This window comes from Labrus bergylta, chromosome 8 (assembly GCF_963930695.1).
Source record: "Labrus bergylta chromosome 8, fLabBer1.1, whole genome shotgun sequence".
NCBI lineage: Eukaryota > Metazoa > Chordata > Actinopteri > Labriformes > Labridae > Labrus > Labrus bergylta.
In genome coordinates this window covers 4,431,726-4,452,666 of record NC_089202.1, presented here as the reverse complement: position 1 = coordinate 4,452,666, position 20,941 = coordinate 4,431,726, and the positions used below count along the sequence as shown (strand labels likewise).

Below are 20,941 nucleotides of genomic sequence, written 5' to 3'. Positions count from 1 at the left end.
AACTATCAGTGTGGCTGCAGTAAATATAATTAAACATGATTAAGCCAAGGAATGCTGGCCTATAGGCCTGTTGCTGTACTAAAATAACTATAGTCCTATGTAATTGTCAGTGTCTCTGTTATTCTGCCTTTAATGTTACCAGCTCCTAACTCATGTCCATCAACTCGTCAAATTTCGACATCTTCGTTCTCGACAAGCAAACATTAATGCTCCGCTCCTCCTCCTCCCGGCTCTCACTGCTGACTCTGGATCAGCATCCGTCTCCTCTTTTCAACTCCACCTCAGCTGCCAGCATAATGGCAGAAACCGACCCTGGATCAGCATCCGTCTTACGACGCTTTAGCATTTTAAACTCGGCCCCCTTTTCAAAAACCAAGCCAACCTGTTGAGTGTCTCAGTGGATAAGTCTGGGTGTTGGCGCACAGAGCGGAGAGAAGTCGATGCCTCTGAGTCAGATATCCGCCTGCTTTTGAGAAATCTCCCGTTTCCCCCCTCTGACACACACAGCGTTTGTTTTAGGTAAGTGCTGAACAAAGCAATTCGCTCACACATGTTAGAACTTTGTCTCTTAAAGCGTTTTTTCTGTAGTTTATTTAAGGAAATTGTACAGAAAGTTCAAGTTTTGCAAATCTGCCCGTGAGCATCTTAGGGAAGTGAAGAAGGGTTTCTGCTCACGTTAAACGGACACATTCAGGCCAGCTTACACGCAGTTTCGTTACCGATGCAAAAACTGAACTTAAAATCTCTGTTAATGAAACTGATTTGCTTGTTCAGCTATATTTAAGTTTTAAAAAGGTTATTCTTTTTTTTTCCTGGAGAAAGTTGAAACTTTAAAAGCGAAAGAACAATACACCATATGTCACAATAAACTAATAATGTAATTTCTCCTGGTGATACCACCGTGCGTAATGGCTGGATAGTCCTCATTCACGCGCTCTGATCAGCATGTTCATGTCAACGTTTTTCCAGCCTTAAATCTCAAAAAGTTTCATTAGTTCTAGCCCTACCTTAAAACTAGCAAATAAGAGAGAGAGAGAAAAAAAAGTAGGCTGAATGTGGCTCTTTAACAGCATATTTAGTAGGCACAGAAGCAGAGGACATGTGGTCTATAGTGTGAGGGGCCAAACTTCAAGACCAGTGTTATCTCTCACACACACAGGAGGCTTTCAGAGAACACAGGGTGTAGTGGAATGTGTCCATTATTGTCATACACTCCTATGCTTTATTGAGCACATGTGTGGTGAGCATACCCTGTGTCTGTGTGTGTGTGTGTGTGTGTGTGTGTGTGTCTGTGTGTGTGTGTGTGTGTGTGAGTGAGTGAGAAAAGGCCAGTTGATAAGAGCAGGGGAGATAAGAGTTTGCTACCATGTGGCACAAGGACAGATTGGGACAAGGGCAGATACAGTATGATGTGGTGCACAGTGGAACTGTAAGGGACAAAGGCCTTAAAATATTGATTATTTGGGGAATTCGTATTTAAAACAACTGGTTAACCTATCAGCACTTTTTCGATAATCTGATTTAAACTTTCCAAATACTCACAAATGATCAAGGTTGGGGAGCAGTAATCTGAAAGATTTCTCTTCCAGGTGAAAGGGAAGTTAATCGTTTTTACACCGTTTGTTGAACCGACTTTTGAAACAACTGATTGTTATTAGTTTGTCCTTAAGCCATATTCAGACTGTGAGTACTTACACTACAAGTAATATCAGAATATAATCTCCTTTCCTCGTAGAGTCAATTAGCAAATGTGTATCTCATATATATACTGGAGGCCCAGGTTGAATAGGCAAGAACACACAAGTTGTAAAATATTGATTATTTTGAGCATTGGTGTTGCAACTGTTTGCAGCTCTCTACATTCTGCTTATCTTGCAATGAATATAGCAGCTGCTTCAGATAGCAGCTGCTGGAGTATGTATTAGCATCATTAGCGTTTTAAGGCAGAATGGGAGGATTACAGCTACCTAAATTAGAGGGACAGAAGTCCTTTTTAGAATTAGTTTTGAATATTACTGTAGGTTATATCATAGAGCAAAGTCATTTAGCATAAGATACATTTTCTCTTCTTTGCATACAGGAGTTACATAATGATCTTGACAATCTGCCAAACAAATAAACATTTACATTTTAACTCTTGCAACATACTTATAGTTTTAAATGTATCTTTAAGATTTAAATACTAAATACCCAAATGGGTGTTTTACCCCTACATACTGGAAGAATTGTTTCAGTTACTAATGATGTATGAATGTTATCTGTACTTTATGACAGAAAATAACAGCTCATAAAATAATCAACTGAACATTTAAGACGAAAGCACACTGAACGATACCTCACACATTAAACCACCACTGGAGAGAATAGAGAGGCAGAGAGGTTACAGGGTGAGAGACAGAGGTGGTGACAGACAGACACAGAGTTGTCTTTCCTTTGTCAGTCGAAACAGCTCGTCCTCATCTCTCCTCACATGACAACAGTTCTTAAAAAAGAAAACAAACAAGAGAGGGAAACAGTTGAGAGAGAAGGACTATAAGCGTCCTTAGGAGAGGCACACTTTCTCCTCAGCTTTCCACACATCATGAAACACAGACTTTTAGAAACCTTGAGTAGACATCGATTTTGTTCCAGACGTGACGGTGACCTTCAGTGCAGTCACTATGAAACCACAAAGGTTAGCAGAGACAAGAATGGGAAGATTTGACTTTAAGTTTAAGTCCTATTGATGTCCTTTTTAATAAGGGCAGCCAAGAACTTTATTAGTGTTTCATTTGATGTTACACTGTAACTATGAGCATTATTGAAAGGGTTAATAGTAGTTCATCTTACAGTCCCAAAGTAGCACTGGGAAGCAATGCAGAGAAACTGTTCAGTGTTTTTACCAGGCTTAATCAGAGGTGTCAAAAGTATTGACATTCATTACTCAGGTAGAAGTATAGATACTATAGGGTTTAAAAAGACTTCTGTAGAAGTTGAAGTATCAACTCAAGCTTTTTACTCAAGTGTAAAAGCACTGGTTTCAAAACTACTGAAAGTATAAAAGTAAAAGTAATGTAAGGGGGAAAAAAATGCCATTAAGGACAAAAGCTTAGGCCGCGCCACAGTGTGTAGGAATGGTATATGTTTATACCTGTCATCCAACCACAATCAAATTCACTCTATCCGGATGGCGCGATTTATCTGGATAGGTTTTTTTTTGTGTGTGTGTGTTTTTGAATGAAAACAAGCCGAAATGAAATAGGAGTAACGAGGTTATTTTTAAAATGTAAGTAGTAGAAAGTACAGATAATTGCATGAAAATGTAAGAAGTAGAAGTAAAAAGTCAGCTGAAAAATAATTACTCCAGTAAGTAAGGTAAGGTAACAAAGTATTTGTACTTAGTTACTTGACACCTCTGGGCTTAATCATCATAAAGTTTGGACCGTCTTGTTCATAGTACAGAGCTCCCTGTTAATGTTTTCTTAAGATTTAGACAGTTTAGGGACAACTAACCCTCAGTTACATTACCATCACTTTTTATTTTATTTAGAACTATGATTTAAGTGATGAGCAGCCCACCACAGAAAACAAGTGGGCCACTGGCAGCTCCATGCCTGCCTTTTGTTTTTAACAATAGGCTATATAATTAGCGAGTACTTCTTGGTAATAACTGGAGTACTCAAATTACTTTAACTCTTCTACACAGGTGATTATTCTGAATTTTTACCAGCTCATTGCTTCTTTGTTTTATACAAAACTGTTATCCCAGAGGAACAGTTTTATTATTATGTCAATATCTTGGAAGATTATTTTACGTTTATTAGACAAATGAATAGTTTTATGTTCATGAGGTGAGGTGAAATAAGGGAAATGTAGTCCATCCTTAAATCCACTGTTGATGACTGGGGAGTGAGTAGCATGCAGCCTGTTGCTAGCTGCTAGCTGCTCACTGCTAAACTTGTGGTTTCCAGGTGTGACTCATGGCTCTAGTATGCTCCACTCCCTTTTACCCTTCGTCTGTCTCTTTGTGTCCTTTCTCATTCCCTCTCTTCCCCAACCACACTCTCCCTGCCGCCTCCTCCTCTCATCCCCCCTAGGCTTGAATATCTCTTTTCTCTCCCTCCCTCTTGAACTCGTTCTTATTTCCAATCTTGATGTTTTGTTTTTACTTCCCTTTTCTTCCTCTTTTTCCGCTCCTCTTTCAGTGAGCTGCTTTCACCAATTCGTCCTTCCCCTGCTCTTTTCTGTTCTATATCTATTTATTTTTTTCCTTTTTACACATTGATGTTGTCAGCTCTTTTGCTGGACCAAGACATCATGTTCTGTAGTCATAAAAGACTAATTTCTCAGTGCATGGGTGAAGTAAGCCGGAACAAGATTGACTCAGTCTCAGCTGACCAAACCTCTGGTGTTAAAAAAACTGCAGTTCCTAGAATCTGACTCCAAAAGCCCCGGAAGTCTCAAAATCCACATTTAGACGGCAGAAATAAACATATTTACAGCCTGATACAAAAAAATGTTTTTGTTGTGAATAGTTTATGTCTATATCAACACACACTTTGTTGTGGGGGGGGGGGGGGGTTACCTGAAATGCAGGCGCACTGTTCAGTAGCTGTTTGCCACAAGGCTAAAGGCCCCGCCTCAGCTCCAGCACTTTTAATGTTACTAGACTGACCCAAAGTAAAGTTGAGACAGCATTCATTTTCAGTATGGTGACCGTTAGGCCTGGGCAATAAATAGAGTTTTTAGATATATTGATATTTTTTCAAATGAGATGTAGTCTATCAATATAGTTCATGTTGCATTAAAATGACATTATATCTTTCTTCCATAGAGCCACCAGTTCACCTAATTCATCTCCTCTCCTTGTCTGCTCCTCTTCTTCCTGCTCCCTCCTCCCTCTCTGAGCAAAACGCTAAATACTTCCTGCAATAACAAGGTCCACAACATTCAGCGTTTTGTTATACAGGAAAGGATATTTGTGTTGATGTGTTTTTTTATTTAAAGGTACAGTCAGTAGCTTTTACCTAAAAAGTAATGCGTCTTATTCATCACTTCTGGGCCTCCATACATGACTGTGTCTGCAGGACCCTGTCCTCTGTCTGTGTTTCAATGTTTTGTTTTTGTTGACTTGGGAGGTTTCTGACCCAGAAACCTCCCGAGTCAACAAAAACAAAAGCTTGGGAGCAGCGCCCAGGTTCAATGATTGGATTCAAACAGCCAAATATGACGGACGCGGAAGTAGCAGCAAGCATGTTGTGTGTTGAGTGTGTTTTTTTCCAGGACACAGGAGGCTTTCCTCCTGCTGTGTTTGTCTGTGTGACATAAAGCATGTGTTGCACACTGGAATCCAGTAGAGCTAATTTTGGAATAAAAAATGCCGCTGAGAATAGGCAGCTGTCTTTGTAGTGTTAAAAGGAACATTCAAACACACACACACACACACACACACACACACACCGGTGTCCAGCAATCAAACAGGAAGGTGGGGCCAGTGTTGGAAAAATAGAAATAGTGCCTAAGTCACACAGACATGTTGTGCACATCACATACCATAACAGTCACCATATTTAATCTCTCATTGTTGGGAATCCAGACACAGCAATATTCAGATGGCTTCTTGGTGCTTATTGGTCCCAGTCTGGTTGAGCAGTTTTCAGAAAGTATTTAACTGTGAGGTGAAGAAGAGTTGTTCAAAGGACTTGACTGTGTGTGTGTTTCTGTGTGTATTTGAATGTGTGCTGTCCCTTTATTTAACAACAAGGCAGTAAACACATATCTTACATTCAAAGCCAGCTTGTGTGTGTGTATGTGTGTATGATTGTGTGTATGTGTGTATGATGTGTGTGTGTGTGTGTGTGTGTGTGTGTGTGTGTGTGTGTGTGTGTGTGTGTGTGTGTGTGTGTATGTCTGCTTGTGTCTGTGTGTATATATCCAAGTATGGAGCCATGCTGATCTTTTGGCCTGATTCAAAACAAGTACTTCTGATATTTCTATTCCAATTTCTATTTGATGTTTGCAGCATTAATATTTAAACATCTTAAAAGTACCATCTTATACCTGATAATCTGTTTAATATATCGCTATATTATGGCAACTAGATTTACAATGGACAACTGTTTACAGCTAAATGTGAATATTTAAAGGTGTCTTTACTAGGAGGTATTCGTGACACATGGCTGTATTTAAGAGTCATGGCTCCTCTGGAAGCCTCGCAGCTTTTTGTTTCACACTACTGTTTAATAAAGAGTTAGAAGAAGAGTGGGATGGAGCAGAGATGATGACGTCGTATGAGCGTGAGACGAAGAAGAAGAAAGCCCGAGCTCTGGAGAGTTTGGCAGGGAAGGGATAAGTTGATGGAAAAGACTTCACAAAAGGAAAGGAGACGGGTTAGGGAGCAAGGACGTGCAGAAGTGTGTCAGTAAAGGGAAGCAGTGGAGGAAAGGTTTTAGAGGCTGAAGAGGATTTAAGGACTTTAACATTAGCAGTATGAAACAGTGGCTTCTAACAGACAACCGATTTGTAAAGCTTGTTTAAAAGAAGTAGAAAAAAGGACATAGGAAAGAATGAAAGAAGCAGAGGGAGTGAAGAGATATCAAGAGACAAAACGTAGGAAAACACTCCTACAGACAGGAAGAAAGAGAGATGCAGTAAGAGCTGAAAACAAAAAAGCGAGGGATAGTCGGAGACAGGCAGAGGAGCGTGACAGAGCCAGAACAGAAACAGGTCTTTATCCCAGGAGCAGGCGGAGCTGGAGAAGAGAATCCACAGGAAGTTTGAACTCAGGGAATGATTTTGACTGGGTATGAGCCTTCAGGAATGCATCAGCTATATTTGTAATTATGCTTTCTTTGGTATCAGACTGAACCAAACTTTTCCCCGCAACTAAGTCGGATTCTTTCTTGTTAGAAGAAGCAGTGTGTGGGGTTAAACTTCAGCTGAATTAGATCTGAAACAATTAGTTTGATCAATGAATTAAGGAAATGATTGAGATATTTCTCAATGAGAAGTGTTTCTCTGCGGCTCCGCGACCACCCTTTAATGTTGTTGCTTTAGCTTGGCTTGTTTGTTTCCCTACTAACTTTAGAACCAGACATCGGATGTGCATAGTCCTTAATATAGTCAAATCATCTCCATAACAATAGTGACAACTTTAAAATTTTAGACAGAAATCTAGTTGGAAACAGTTAAGTATCCAGCTGACCTGACAGCCTTTGCTGATAGTAAATTGATAAATGTGAGTTATACATGAAAGAAATGCACACATGTAGGCTGATGCACAAGTTTGGTGCTCATGATGGATAGGCCGGGTCTTTGTAACATAACAATGAGTAAGGTCTTTTTACCTGCTCTTTTGTAATGTTAACAGACAAAGAGTAAGGTATTTTACCTGCTTTTTGTAAAGTGTCTTGAGATAACACTTGTTATGAGTTGACGCTATTCAAAATAAATTGAATTGAATTGAATTGGTGTAGGGCTGAAGTAAAAAGCAAATAGTTAAACCTTCATTTTTTTCTTGTTTGAACTGACACAACTGTGAGTCAGGTTCAGCCCTTCTGGTTGGTGATAAAAATCATTATTTAACAGCAATGACAAGTTGTTCTATGACACTATTGTCAATTAATGTATCTGCAGCTATCAAGGTTTCTCACACGTTAAAGGCAAACTGATTCCGCAGTTACAGTTTACAATGACAAAATAATCTTGTGTTTTAGAAGCACATAGCTTTAGAAGTATTCTTTAACACAATACTTGACCAGCCAGCATGGTGCTGTGCTTTTGTCCTCTCAACTCTCCATAAACACAAGATTTGAATACAGCCCTCCAGGACTCTACTCCTGACCCCACCTTAAACTAACATTTGTTTTACAATATGATCTTCAGATAGGAGGAGGGAGGCACCACCTCTATTATACTCCCCTGCTGTCTGTTCCTCTCCATGTCATATTTACTCTTCTCCACTGTTCTCACTATACTCTTCCTCTCCACTCACTAATAGACTCCTCCTCTGTCCCTGTCCTTTTCTCTCCTGTTTCACTCCTCCATCTCCTCTCCTGAGGTAAACTTCCTCTAGTGGCTATTGGCCTGTTTCCCATCCTCTACATTCCCCCTGTCTCGGCACATGTTGCTGTGGAGAGGCACCAGGAGAGAAATACTTATCCTGCTCTTCTTCTTTTCTTCTTTTTTTTTTCAAGCTCTAAATACCAACAGCAGAGGAGGGGGCCACATTGTTTTACTTCCATTCTCTTTGATTTGAATCACTGCGACTCAAAGGTCACTTTTGAATGTGTGTCCTCACACAGAAAAGAAACTAACAGAAACTATATATTTGCAAGAGCTGAATTTTTAACATTCTTTATTGTCAGTCTGATCTTCAGAGCTTAAAGTTGAGGTGCAGCATTTTTTACCTTTAGTCTTTCTTTTCCAAAGGCACTTTCTGTGTTTCCTTGAGGTTGAACATGCTGTACATGGTTATTCATTTTCTCTGCACATTAGAAGACATATTTTCTGAACAGTTCATTGTTAGATCTATGGGAGCATGTTAGTTACGTCTTTTCACTTAATGCATTTTAGCTGCTGTGTTTATTTTGAGCCTATCAGTATACAAAAGATGAAAGAAGGAAATACTCCTGTATCATAGTGCTACAGCACATGATTATCTCTCTTATAGCTCCCAAAGGAGAAAGACATTGGACAAAGACACTAAGATGTTTCCAATTTCTAAAAAACATTTTCATAGAGCTAAAATATGAGCGAGCCAAACACCTTAGTTTCAGCAGGAGATCAGTTCTACTGACTCATCCTTTGGTACGTTATAATGCATGTTTGTATTTGTGTGAGTTTTTAACTCACACATGCCTCTGTGTGTGTGTGTGTGTGTGTGTGTGTGTGTGTGTGTGTGTGTGTGTGTGTGTGTGTGTGTGTGTGTGTGTGTGTGTGTGTGTGTGTGTGTGTGTGTATGCCAGTTTGAAATGTGCTCTGGTGTGTTTGCTCTTCACTATGGAGCAGTCTAAGTGGAAAAGTGCAGTAAGTGGAAAATCACTGCTGTTGTTACTCAAGGTGTGTCTCCTCCATGTGGGCGTGTCCTCTCCTCCCGCTGCTGCTGCTTTTTAACATGGCAACGAACACAGCACGCACACACAGCAGCTTTACTGGGAGTGTGTGGATATTGGGAGTTAGACAGTGAGTGGGATGTTATCTGCAGCTGACACGAGATGATAGAAATAATATGGTTATTGTAAATGTATGTGTCAGTGTTGAGAACTGTCTCTGATGATAAGAGCTTTTTGTCCTTTTTAGCCATTAGCAATGATTGGGAAATAAAAATATCTTCATTGCCTGTTTGCAGCTCAAAATGCCAACCATGTACACACCAGTGTTCAATAGAAATAAGATTAAAATCCCATTCTAGACAGGAATAACTTTTAATGGGGGAGTTCTATTTGTTCATAATCACATTGGTTTTTTGTTGATGCTGTCATACAAACTGGTGGAAAATAGTACAAAGTAACCCTGAAAGCAGAAACAGGATGGTTGCAACACTTAGGTTTGAAGATGGCAACAGTGTAATGCTCAACCCGGAGAGCTTCAGTCTGCTGTTGAGGCTCCATTAGAGCACTTTGTTCCCATCAACATCAGATCAAGTTTCAGATTGAGTGTGTATGTGTGTGTGAGAGAGAGAGAGAGAGAGAGAGAGAGAGAGAGACCACCGTGTGCCAATTAGTTCATTTTTTAACTCAGTGCTGTGCTTCCAAAAATGAATGAACTGTAAAAGTGATGTGTGTGTGTGTGTGTGTGTGTGTGTGTGTGTGTGTGTGTGTGTGTTCAGTCATTTTAGTGCCCCTCATAAAACACAGGAAGGCCAACTATTGCAGCAGCTCTCTGTTGATTCTGGAGCCAGTTACGACTATAGTAATCAGCTTTCCAACATTCACATCAAAATATGATTATTTTGCCATCGGGACTTGAGATAATGTTATTTAGTCCATGTTAATCTCCGTTCCACTAGCCTGCGAGTGCATCACAGTTTGCAGTAAAACTCAGTCAACAGTTCAAGCATGAGTGAAAAACAAAGGCACGGTTTTGTTAATACAAGTGTCAATATTTTAATCACTGATTTTTCTGTTGTAGGTAACTATTACTGTATAGATGAATAATACTGTTCATCTAATCAGTGTCTATTTATCCCCTCAGGCACAAAAAGCATCACAGGTGAAGATGGCAAAGATCCATGCGTTGGTGTTTATGACCCGTGAGTAAAACCTTTTAAAGACTTCATTTAATCACAGTTTTCAGCAAGAATTATTTCATTACATTATTCATGTATTTATATAGTTCAGTATAAGTCAACTATAAGCAACCTTATACTAAACTCTGTCCATTTTATGTCTCTCAGTTTGTGGGACCTATGTGTTCTCAGACGACACAGTTGTAGCGGTCCTTATTAAAGGCTTGGACCAAAATACCTGAAGGCATTGAAATCTGACTTATAAATGATGAAGAACTTTAAAATTAATTCTGTAAAAGTGCACAAAACAGATTTTAAGAGAGTATATTTTTCATGTGATCGCATGAATCCATTACCTCCAAATAATCAAACAGCTTTGAAATATTTGTCCCTTTAAATAAAACGAGATGCCTCCCGCCGTGTTTCACTTTTGTCATGTGTCTGTCTCTCCTGCAGTCATGTCGCTGGTGTTGGCAGAAGCACAGGACGGTGAGTACACTTACAGGCTATTCTTGACCAGATCAATACATAACATTTGAAAATAATAAGAATCACGAGTCTCTAGTAGCCTTTTGCTAAACTTATGATGACAATAAAGTGTTACATAACTTTTCAGTTGAAATGTATTGATCTGATGGTCAGGTGTGTCAATCATTTGCAAGAGAATCAAACCAGGCCATTGTGTGTGGTCATCTCACTTTGTGCTGTTGACCTTACTGTGTCACAGTTTGATTTGTTGGAGTTTCTTTCACGTCCTCATTTATCTGCTGCTGTCAACTGACCCTCGCTTTTTGTCTTCCTTCAGCCGAGGATGACCCATTTACCTTTGGTAAGTCATTGCTTTACTATTTTCACTGTCATTTATCGGTTGTTGGAACTTGAAACTGCGATCTGAAACTGACTTTACACGTCTTTTTTTTTAATGCAGTTTTTATTATTTCATTACCTTTACACAACGATAAGTTATAAAATGTTTCACATATTTTTGCCCTGCAGACTACCACAGGCTGCGTGTTGGAGGCCTGATTCTAGCTGCTGTCCTCTGCCTTATTGGCATCACCATCCTGTTCAGTAAGATGCAAATTAAACAAATACAAACCCTTATCTACACATACTGTACTGAGACATAAACACACACATTCAAAAATACGCCCTGATCATATCATAAAGAAGGCTAAATGTGTCCTTTGTCTTGTTCCAGGCGGCCACTGCAGGTGCAAGTTCAACCAGGACAAGAGGTGATGCTTCATTCAGTCAAACACGATAAACTTTTGTGGAATGGAAACTCCAAATATTTGTATTTTATTGTAGATATGTAGATGTAGATATGGTTCATTTACTAAGGTCACCAAATTCCTGAGTTGTTAAATATAACATAGCTCATAGCAAACTTTTCTCTCCTCTGACACTCATTTCTGTTCTTTGCAGGAGGAGGACAGCAAGCAATGCTCAGCAGATGCTCCCCGAATAAGGTAATGTTTGTTCACCGACACAGCCATTGCAAGAAGCGTCAGGTTTTCATTCTTAAGAACGTTGTAACTTTGGAAAAATAAGGGAATATCTACACATTTGGCATAAATATTCATTTGGAATGACACAGTTTATGCTAAGGATGCCACAATGTAATACAAAAGTGTGATAGGAAAAATTATGAATTGATTAAATTTTGTAACTCTTGGGTCCTTTTCACGTTGACATCAGTCTTGAATTATTTCTTTCATTGCTTGTTTTACCCCTCTAAAAGAAAAATGTTATCTGCGCCCTAGCTGTGAAAAATCTCATATTATTATTCCCTCATGATCTGATTGTTGTGATACAGCGAGAGGGTCTTCTGACGATCACATGCGCTGCTCAGAGACACAAAGAGAATAACATGTTCTCTCACATTATGTCCTTTTTAGTAGATGAATGCGATGACAAATCTCCTGTTTGGGCCTACTGATGCTTTTTAAATTATTTCCAATATACAAATATTTCTCTGCCCCCTGTCGACACTTCAGGTCACAGAAACTCTGTAACTCACTTTGAAATACTGATGCATGTAAGCTTTAACTTGACTGATTGGAGAGGTGGTTAATCTAGTTAAAGGAACAATGTGTAACTCTGACATAAAAGTGGTACTGCTGTCCAAATTCAAAACATGAGAGAGAGCTGTCTCCACCACGTGCCCCTCCTCCCTAGAGTCGATGTGCACGCAGGTTGCCATGTTGCAGAGACGGACGCTTCAGTGTTTAGCAGCTCTGCATCTTGAAACCTTTCTACATTCTAACCTCTCTCCATTTTTCAAAAGCATCTCCAATATAATAACATTGATGCTAGTTTGACCACATGTCTGCTCGTAGAGCTTATTAGAAAATGCCAGGGCTTTTTAGGCTGGCTAGAATCAGTTATATCTAAACCAGTTTGCTTGCCTGTTTCCATCGCTGCAACAACTGTTGGTTTGCCGTTTTCCGAGGGGCATCCAAAACGGCCATGAACTGCCTCCCTTCTCTGGTCAAGGTAAAAACAAAGTAAGATGTCTTATAGGGCTGGTTAAAAAAATCAATTCATCAATGCATTGCAATTATTATTTTCCTAATTCAATATGGATTCAGGGAAATCCTGAGATCTATTTGTTCCCTTGTAATGACACCCCTCTCCACTAGCGGGCACTGTTGGTGCTGTGAAGTCAGCTCAGGCACAATGGTGCACATTACATATACTTTTTTCCATGGTATTACAGCACTATTATGTTTATTACAGTATTGCTGTATATTCAGCTCAGGCACAAATGTGCACTTTAGATCAAACTGTACTTTAATATTTTATTATTTGTTCATTAAAGATTAATGCAATGATAAAATACATTTTTTGAGTCAGTTTGTTCCAAACCTATACAAACAATGCAAGCATAATTATTGAAAAAAATACCAGAAAGTTCTGTGATGAGTTATCTGGGTATTTCTATCATCTGTTTATATCTTTAAATTGATATCGAAGCATCCCCATGAAGTAAAAGATTTCATCAGCCAGTTGACGTCTAACCAAGATCTTAAGTTATATTTATTCTGTCCATCTGTTACTGTAAACGGCCTCACACGCACTCAGACACACACACATACTGACGCAGTATGGAATGCTCCCATCGTGTTGGACCTTGCTGTTCAACAGGTGGTGGGACTCTGGGTGTCTAGCAGGAGGAGGAGGAGGGATGGAGGAAGGGGAGTAAAAGTGGTGTGTGTTTAATGGAATGGTAAAGCCATGAAAGATGCGATCTAGAGTCTGAGACACAAACACACACACACACACACACACACACACACACACATAGCTTTGTACATGTTTATATCAGCTGATGGTGGAAAGCAAAGCTTAGACACAAAACACAAGTGGTCCATGTGGAAAAACATTGTGTGTGTGTGTGTGTGTGTTTGTTTGTGCAGTACGTCAGCAACTGAGCAGCACCCTACAGGGACATACTGCAATTTCCACCTGCATTGGCATAGACACACACACACACACACACACACACACACACACACACACACACACACACACACACACACACACACACAGAAACAAACACACATACTCTCTCTCTCTCTCTCTCTCTCTGTCTTTCCCCTGCTCATTATTATCGAGTTTGAGGCAGTGTTTTATTAACCTCATTAAAACGATCCTGCAATAATTTATAACAATTATTTTTAGCTGAAAGTAAATAATAACTGTTACTGTTAGTATCAATATTTTGTACTTTTCATAACATTTTATTTTTTATTTTTTATTTTTTTACATTGTCAGGGCATGTTAATTTAATTTACTACCAAAATATAAAATTGAAGATGTTAAAAAAAAAATCAAAAACAAATATGGGCTGAAGAAACAGTGAACATTCTTCCTGATGATTTGGTATGAATGACTGTCAGGATGAATTAAATATGAATGAAGCTTTAAATAGAAATAAAACCTCAGTTTGAATGACATCACTAACTATGTGAATTATTATTTTAATTCATTTTTCCAGAAGTAATCCAAGAGGAACGACATCAGATGAATTCAGTGGTTGTGTCCAGTGTAATATGGTCACTGGTCACATTTGAAATGTCTTAATATGGAAACTCCCCCTCATGTCTGTTTGTCTGCAGGTCGTTCCTGTGACTGATGGATGTCAATCAGAAAAGACACACTGATGTTTGACACCTGCAACCAACAGAACACACCTGGGGGCTTGAAACATCCAGCGCAAGGATTTTTATTTCATGTTAGAGAGAAGCAGAAAGTAGTTTGTGTGTTCCTGCTGTAAGGAGTGAAGCTTTCTCCCTAATAACTGAGCTACTGATCTGAAGCATGCACACATTAGTCACTTTCATTTCAATCAACTGAACTTTTTCTGGTATTTAGATATTGAAAAGGGAAGAAAGAAAATGTCCAACCTCTTTAGAATTCATCTAATAATGGAGCATAAATGTTTTTTTTACTATTAATTGATAATCATTGTGCTTGATTGAGCTGAAAGTGACTCCAATCAATGGTAACACAAACCTTTTACCAAAAACGTCCTTGAGTATCCTCATACTGTAGCTTCAATCAGTCTCACACTACTTCTAGTGTATGTTTAAAGTCAATATTGATAAGATAAGATAAGATAAGATATGCGTTTGTTGTCCCCTTGGGGAAATTTTTCTTGGACTCCATCCAGCTGCAATTTACATTAACTGTGACCAACTTAACCCACTGACCATGCTTAAATGTCAAATGTATCAAATCCACGTAGTCATGGTCCTTAACAGAGCTGTTGTTAATACTTCATGATAATCTGTTCATCTCCATGTTTAGCTTAAAGGAGGAGTGTAGTGGATTGCACTGTTCAGAGATACACAGAGACTCTGTCATGTTTCTATAAAAGAATTATTGAAAGAAAAAAACTTTGAGAGATGGCTTTTGTTTTTGTTTGTCCATGTTTGTGTGTCACTGGTCCCATATTTTAAGTTTGAAGCTTAACACATTCTCTTCAGTTTGCAACCCTGGTAGTTAAACATCAACTTGAGTCTGGGATGAGTAAACTATTTTAATGATTGATGAACTAATGGGATCGCTATTGATTATTAATTTGTACTCCTGATAGAAAGATAAGATAATAGTTGCAGCCACTTTAATGACTTCAAGAGTCTTAAGTACACCGAAACATAAGGACAAACTTCATTCAGAAAAAAAGAAAATGTAAAATATTGCTAAAGGCCTGGGATAACAGATTGGAATATAAATAATTAACTTTAGAAACCAAAAGGAATATTGCAATAAAAAATGAATTAAAGGGGACATATTATGAAAAATCCACTTTTACAGTGTTTTTGAACATATATTTGGGTAACCTGAGTGTCTATCGACCCATAAATTATGAATCCCATCCAGTCCATTGTTAGACACACACATCAGAACGGAGCTTTCTGAGAGAGCTGGTTTATACAGGTTCACAAACCTCTGTGGCTTGATTCATATTATATTCAGAGGTGTAAAGTAATGAATTACATTTACTCGCGAGAGAGAGAGAGAGAGAGAGAGATTTGATTTTTAAACAGACCTTTATTTTTCAGTCTTCTTACTGTTCAACAATAATATACATTCCTAAAATTCACAGATGACATTCACAAAATAAACAGATGTTACATCAGCACATGTCCATGAACTAACTGATCATGCTCTACAGAGCACAGCACACTGTCATGAGTCCACACTGACTGGAAAGTCTCCAGGTCCTGATTTGCTCTGTAGAAGCTGAAGTCCAAAAACAACCTGGATTTTAACATTTTTACAAACAACAGCTTCACATCAACAACATCGTCTGGCTCCTCCTCCTTCCTCCTCCTACTCACGTACACGGCCATCTTAGCCTGACCAAGGACAAAGTTTATCAGCTGACATTTGTGTTTGTGTTGTCGAGTGTATTTAAAACCACAAATAAAAACCTGCTTAGTAAAAAACTCTTTAAAACCACTAAAAACCTTCTCCAGAAGATCAGACAGAGGTTTCAGCCGACTGCACTGTAAAAAACAGTGAAACACCATCTCCCTGTGCACACAGAAAGGACACTGATCAACAACATTCACATTAAGAACAGAGATAAAAGAGTTCACAGCAATGATTCCATGCAGGATTCTCCACTGGAGGTCTGCATGTCTCTTACACAAGGGGGGTTTGTACAAAGACTCCCAGGAGGGTCTAAACTCAGGAGCTTGCCCCAAATAAGTCCTCCAGGGGGTGTCATTGCGTGCGTTCAGTGTCTTTTTATTCAAAGTCTTAACAATCAGTTTGTAAAGAGTCTTTCCTGCAGCGTCACTAAAAGAGCAGCCTGCAGCGTTGGCCAGTAGAGGACCAGAACAGTCCTTCAGGTCTGCAGACAGAGTGAACTCAGGAAACGGGTCAGTTTGGTCAGGCAGCAGAGAACCGTCCCCATAGTCCGACATCAGAGACATCTCTTGTCCTGTCAGCTGATGTCTCCAGTGATTCAGCAACCGATCAACGACTCTGGTCGACCTCACCCCCAGACGAGCAGCCAGACCAGCAGGACAGTCCAGCTGAGGTCCCGTCAGCTCCACCACCTGCTCCAGAGTGGAAATCCTGGCACTGCAGAACTTTCCGGACAGGCTCGGTCCAGCCCAGTCAGGAAGATGAAAACGACCTCCAAACAGTACAGGCTCTTTAAGCAGCCAGTACAAAGAGTGGGAGTGTCCCTGTCTCTGCCTGTTCACCAGACTCCACACATTAATAACACTTTGATAAAATCCAGTGACAGAGGAAATGTTCACTTGCTGTAAATCCATTAAAAACAGAGACGAGCTCAGCCCCAGTTCTCCAAACCGCTGTAGAAGACAGCAGGCCAGCGGTCTCCAGACCAGGTCTGCAGGCCCAGTGAGTAGTCTCTGGAGGAACTGCAGGCGGAGAGTAGCCCCCCTGCTGGCCAGGTGAACTAGTCCATGTCCTCCTTCCTCTTTAGGGAGGAAGAGCACACTCTGAGGAATCCAGTGTAACCTGTCCCAAAAGAAATCAACTAACACTCTTTGAATGTTACACAGGAGAGAGGACGGAGGGTCGATACAGGTCAGTCTGTGCCACAGGGCAGAGGAAACAAGATTATTGGCCACAAATACACAACCTTTAAAAGACATCTTTGGCAACAGCCACCTCTATTTATCAAGACGTCCTTTTACTTTTTCTAAAACACCCTCCCAGTTTTTACTGACAAATGTTTCATTCCCCAAAAACACTCCCAAATATTTAAAACCTCCTGACTTCCAAAAGAGGCCTCCAGGCAGACTGAGCCGACCCCTCAGCTTCTCTCCCACCATCAGTGCTTCACTTTTCAGCCAGTTCACTTTGGCAGAAGATATCGACCCAAACAAAATCACAGTTTCTTTTAAAACATCGATATCTCTCTGCTGGTTGACAAAAACAATGACGTCATCAGCATACACTGACAATTTAAAACTGACTTCAGAGGCAGGAAAACGAACACCAGAGAGACCTGACCTCAGTCTGTGAAGCAGGGGTTCGATGGCTAAGGAATATAACATTCCAGATAATGAGCAGCCCTGCCTCACCCCCTCTGTACACTAAAAGGAGCACTCAGGCCTCCGTTGATCTTTAGCACACTCGCAATGTCACGGTACAAAACCTGGATCTTAGCTAAGAAACATGGGTTGAACCCAAAGGCGGTTAGAGTCCACCATAGATACTGGTGTTCATCCCGATCAAAAGCCTTTTCCTGGTCTAGTGAAATCAGACCAGTGTCTACAGCCAATGAACCAGAGACTTCCAAAACATGCCGAATAAGAGTGATGTTATCACTGATGAGCCTGCCGGGCACACAGTAGGTCTGGTCTGTGTGGATGATTGACCCCATCACCTGCCTTAGTCTGGATGCCAGGACCTTAGACAGGATTTTGTAGTCTGTGCAAAGTAATGACACTGGTCTCCAGTTCTTTAGATCCTGAAGGTCGCCTTTCTTTGGCAGCAGAGTGATGACTGCTCTCCTGCAGCTCAGAGGCAGACGACCCCTCTCCAAACTGTCTCTTAAAACCTCGAGGAGATCCTTTCCCAGCACACTCCAAAACACTTTATAAAAGTCAACAGGAAGGCCATCAATGCCTGGAGCTTTTCCATTCTGCAGACTCATGACAGCAGAGTAGAGTTCAGACAGAGACAGCTGGGCCTCAAGCTCTGTGTTGTTTTCAGCGCTGACTTGAGGAAGACCAGTGTAGAAAGACTCACACACCTCTGGACGATCAACAAGCTCACTCGTGTACAGATCCTTATAAAAACCAGCTGCATGTTTTCTGATCCCAGCAGAATCTGAGATCGATTGTCCACTGTTTGATCGTACAGAGTGAAAGATCTTCTTCTGTCCACTTTTCTTCTCCAGACCAAAAAAACCTGAGATGGCGCATCCATCTGGGTGACATCCAGGAACCAAGACCTGACCAGAGCCCCCTGTGCTTTAACGCCCAGCAGGTTGGCTAAAGCCGACTTTTTAGATTTTAGGGAAGCTAAATGTCCCTGATTTCCGGTGGCATCAACTAAACCCTGTAGTTCTACCACTTCAATCTCTAGATCTCTCAAAGATCTGCTAATGTCCCTGGTGACATTGCGAGTGTACTGCTGACACAACTGTTTAATCTGACTTTTTCCAAAGTCCCACCACTGCTGAATGGTTTTAAAATCAGACTTAAGCTGTCTGTGAGTGACCCAAAAGTACTCCAGTGCAGACTTAAAAGCTTTATCGTGCAGCAGTGTGGTGTTAAAATGCCAATACACACTTTGAAGTCTGACATTCTTAATAAATACAGAACAATAAACGAGACAGTGATCAGTGAAGCCTACAGGGACAATAAGACACTCTTTAAAAACATTCATGCTGTGTTTAAAACAATAAAAGGTGGCAGCATCGACCGGTACCGCGTCTGCAGCCGCAGCCGGCCCGGGGGTCACAGCAGACGGCCCGGGGGTCACAGCAGACGGCCCGGGGGTCACAGCAGCCGCCGTGACCTCAGCAGCCGGTGCTGCCTGAGCATTTCCCCGCACATGAACATTTTTTTCCGGGCATGAGCGGATTAAATGTCCCTCTCCACCACACCCAAAGCACTTCATGGTCGCTGATGTTGCGAACACCATGTAATTAAAACCATCGACTTTGAAATTAAAAGACAAATTAAGATCATCCGAATTGTTTTTCATGACCATGAAAACTTGTCTTCTGTGACAAACAACGTGTTTGAGCAGGGGGGACTTGCATCCCAGAGACACCATCTTAACCTGGGACACTACCTGCCCATACCTGCACAGCTCTTTAACTAACATTTCATTTTTAATGAACGGGGGGGGCGTTAGAGATGGTGACTCTTTTAGCCGGGTTGATCAGGGGGAGAACAGAGGTGAAAGTGTCCTTAATGACAACACCTTGTTCGACCACATCGTTCACTTTAGCCGTGCTATCTAAAAAAATAACCATGCCTGAGGCAGACCTCACGCTGCCGTAACCCACCACCTCTCCAACCGCTAAACTAGCCTCCTCCACCGAGCAGCTGACAGCCGGCACCAACTTCACTGCATGTCGGCGTGTCAGCTTCATGCTCCATGTCTACGACGGGCATGCTGCCCAGCCGAGCTGGTAGACAAACAACAACAAACTACTAAACACAAACTATGTTAAAGAAAGGAAGAAAAATAACACACAAACATTCAAAAGTTTGAAACTCACGACGAAGCTCACGTTGCCACTCACAATCCACTCAGAGAGAGAGAGAGAGAGAGAGAGAGACAGCGAGAGAGAGAGACAGGGAGAGAGAGACAGGGAGAGACAGAGAGAGAGAGAGAGAGAGAGAGAGACAGAGATTTTGATTTTTGCGAAACACTTTATTTACAAAAATTTAGTTTTTACAGTTCAACAAAGTGCTAATGCATTAAAATCCGAGTATGTTTAAAAAAAAAATAGTTTATCTAACAAAAACTTATTTAGTTTATCTAATAAAAAAATAAAAATAAAAACCAACTCTTCATCAACAACTGAACAAACTATGTCATTAAAACACCAGCGCTGTTTAAAAGCGTCCAAGTCTCCAATGTGTTTATAAAATCTAAAAGAGTCAGAGTCTTGCCCTAATGTTTACCAGCCACACTGCCTTGGCCTCCTGCCCTTCTCTGTTCTCCACTCTGTTTTTCCTGCTGATGTAAATGGCCATTTTTGCCTCACCTGAAAGGTAGTTAAGGAGCTGCCACTTCTCTTTTTGTTCTTTTTTGTAGGCAGCTCCCATAATAAAAACCCTCTCAGTAAAAACCACATCAAAAAAACTAAAAACCAATGTTAAAAGAGAGAAGAAGCTTGTGAGCCTCTTGTACTCTATAAAAACATGGTAAACAGTCTCTCGAAAGGCAACAAAAAGGACAGGTGTTAAGAACAGCAGGATTAAGAACAGAAATAAAAGCATTGGAGGCAATAGCACCATGTAAAATCCTCCACTGGAGGTCGGCAGTCCGTTTTTTGAGGGGAGGTTTATATAAAATCCTCCACTGTGGGCCGGCTCCATTTGCTCCCAGCCTGTTTGACCACACAGTGGGGGGGCAGTTGCAAAGTCCGGCCTTGTGGATCGCCTTCACACAGTTCATATACCAGGTTTTTTTGTCAGCTTTGTTTATTGTCAGCTTTTCTGAGTGTGCTATAGCCAGCAGGGGGCCGGTGAGCTCCCCCAGGCCTGGGCTCAG

At 40.6% G+C, this 20,941-nt stretch overlaps 1 protein-coding gene across 2 annotated transcripts; it reads left to right on the top strand.

Moving 5' to 3' along the window:
* The first annotated feature begins 361 nt into the window (after positions 1 to 361).
* Positions 362 to 14,963, top strand: fxyd3 (FXYD domain containing ion transport regulator 3). Of its 2 annotated transcripts, none has more exons than XM_020635102.3 (8): positions 362 to 519; positions 10,174 to 10,231; positions 10,664 to 10,696; positions 11,013 to 11,036; positions 11,204 to 11,278; positions 11,409 to 11,445; positions 11,636 to 11,679; positions 14,332 to 14,963. In XM_020635102.3, the coding sequence occupies exons 2-7, from the start codon at positions 10,198 to 10,200 to the stop codon at positions 11,676 to 11,678; spliced, it is 246 nt and encodes an 81-aa protein (XP_020490758.1). In that variant the 5' UTR covers positions 362 to 519; positions 10,174 to 10,197; the 3' UTR covers position 11,679; positions 14,332 to 14,963. The 2 variants fall into 2 exon arrangements, with proteins under 2 accessions (XP_020490758.1, XP_065813871.1); XM_065957799.1 differs by lacking the exon at positions 362 to 519 and adding an exon at positions 6,531 to 6,782.
* The last annotated feature ends 5,978 nt before the right edge of the window (positions 14,964 to 20,941 follow it).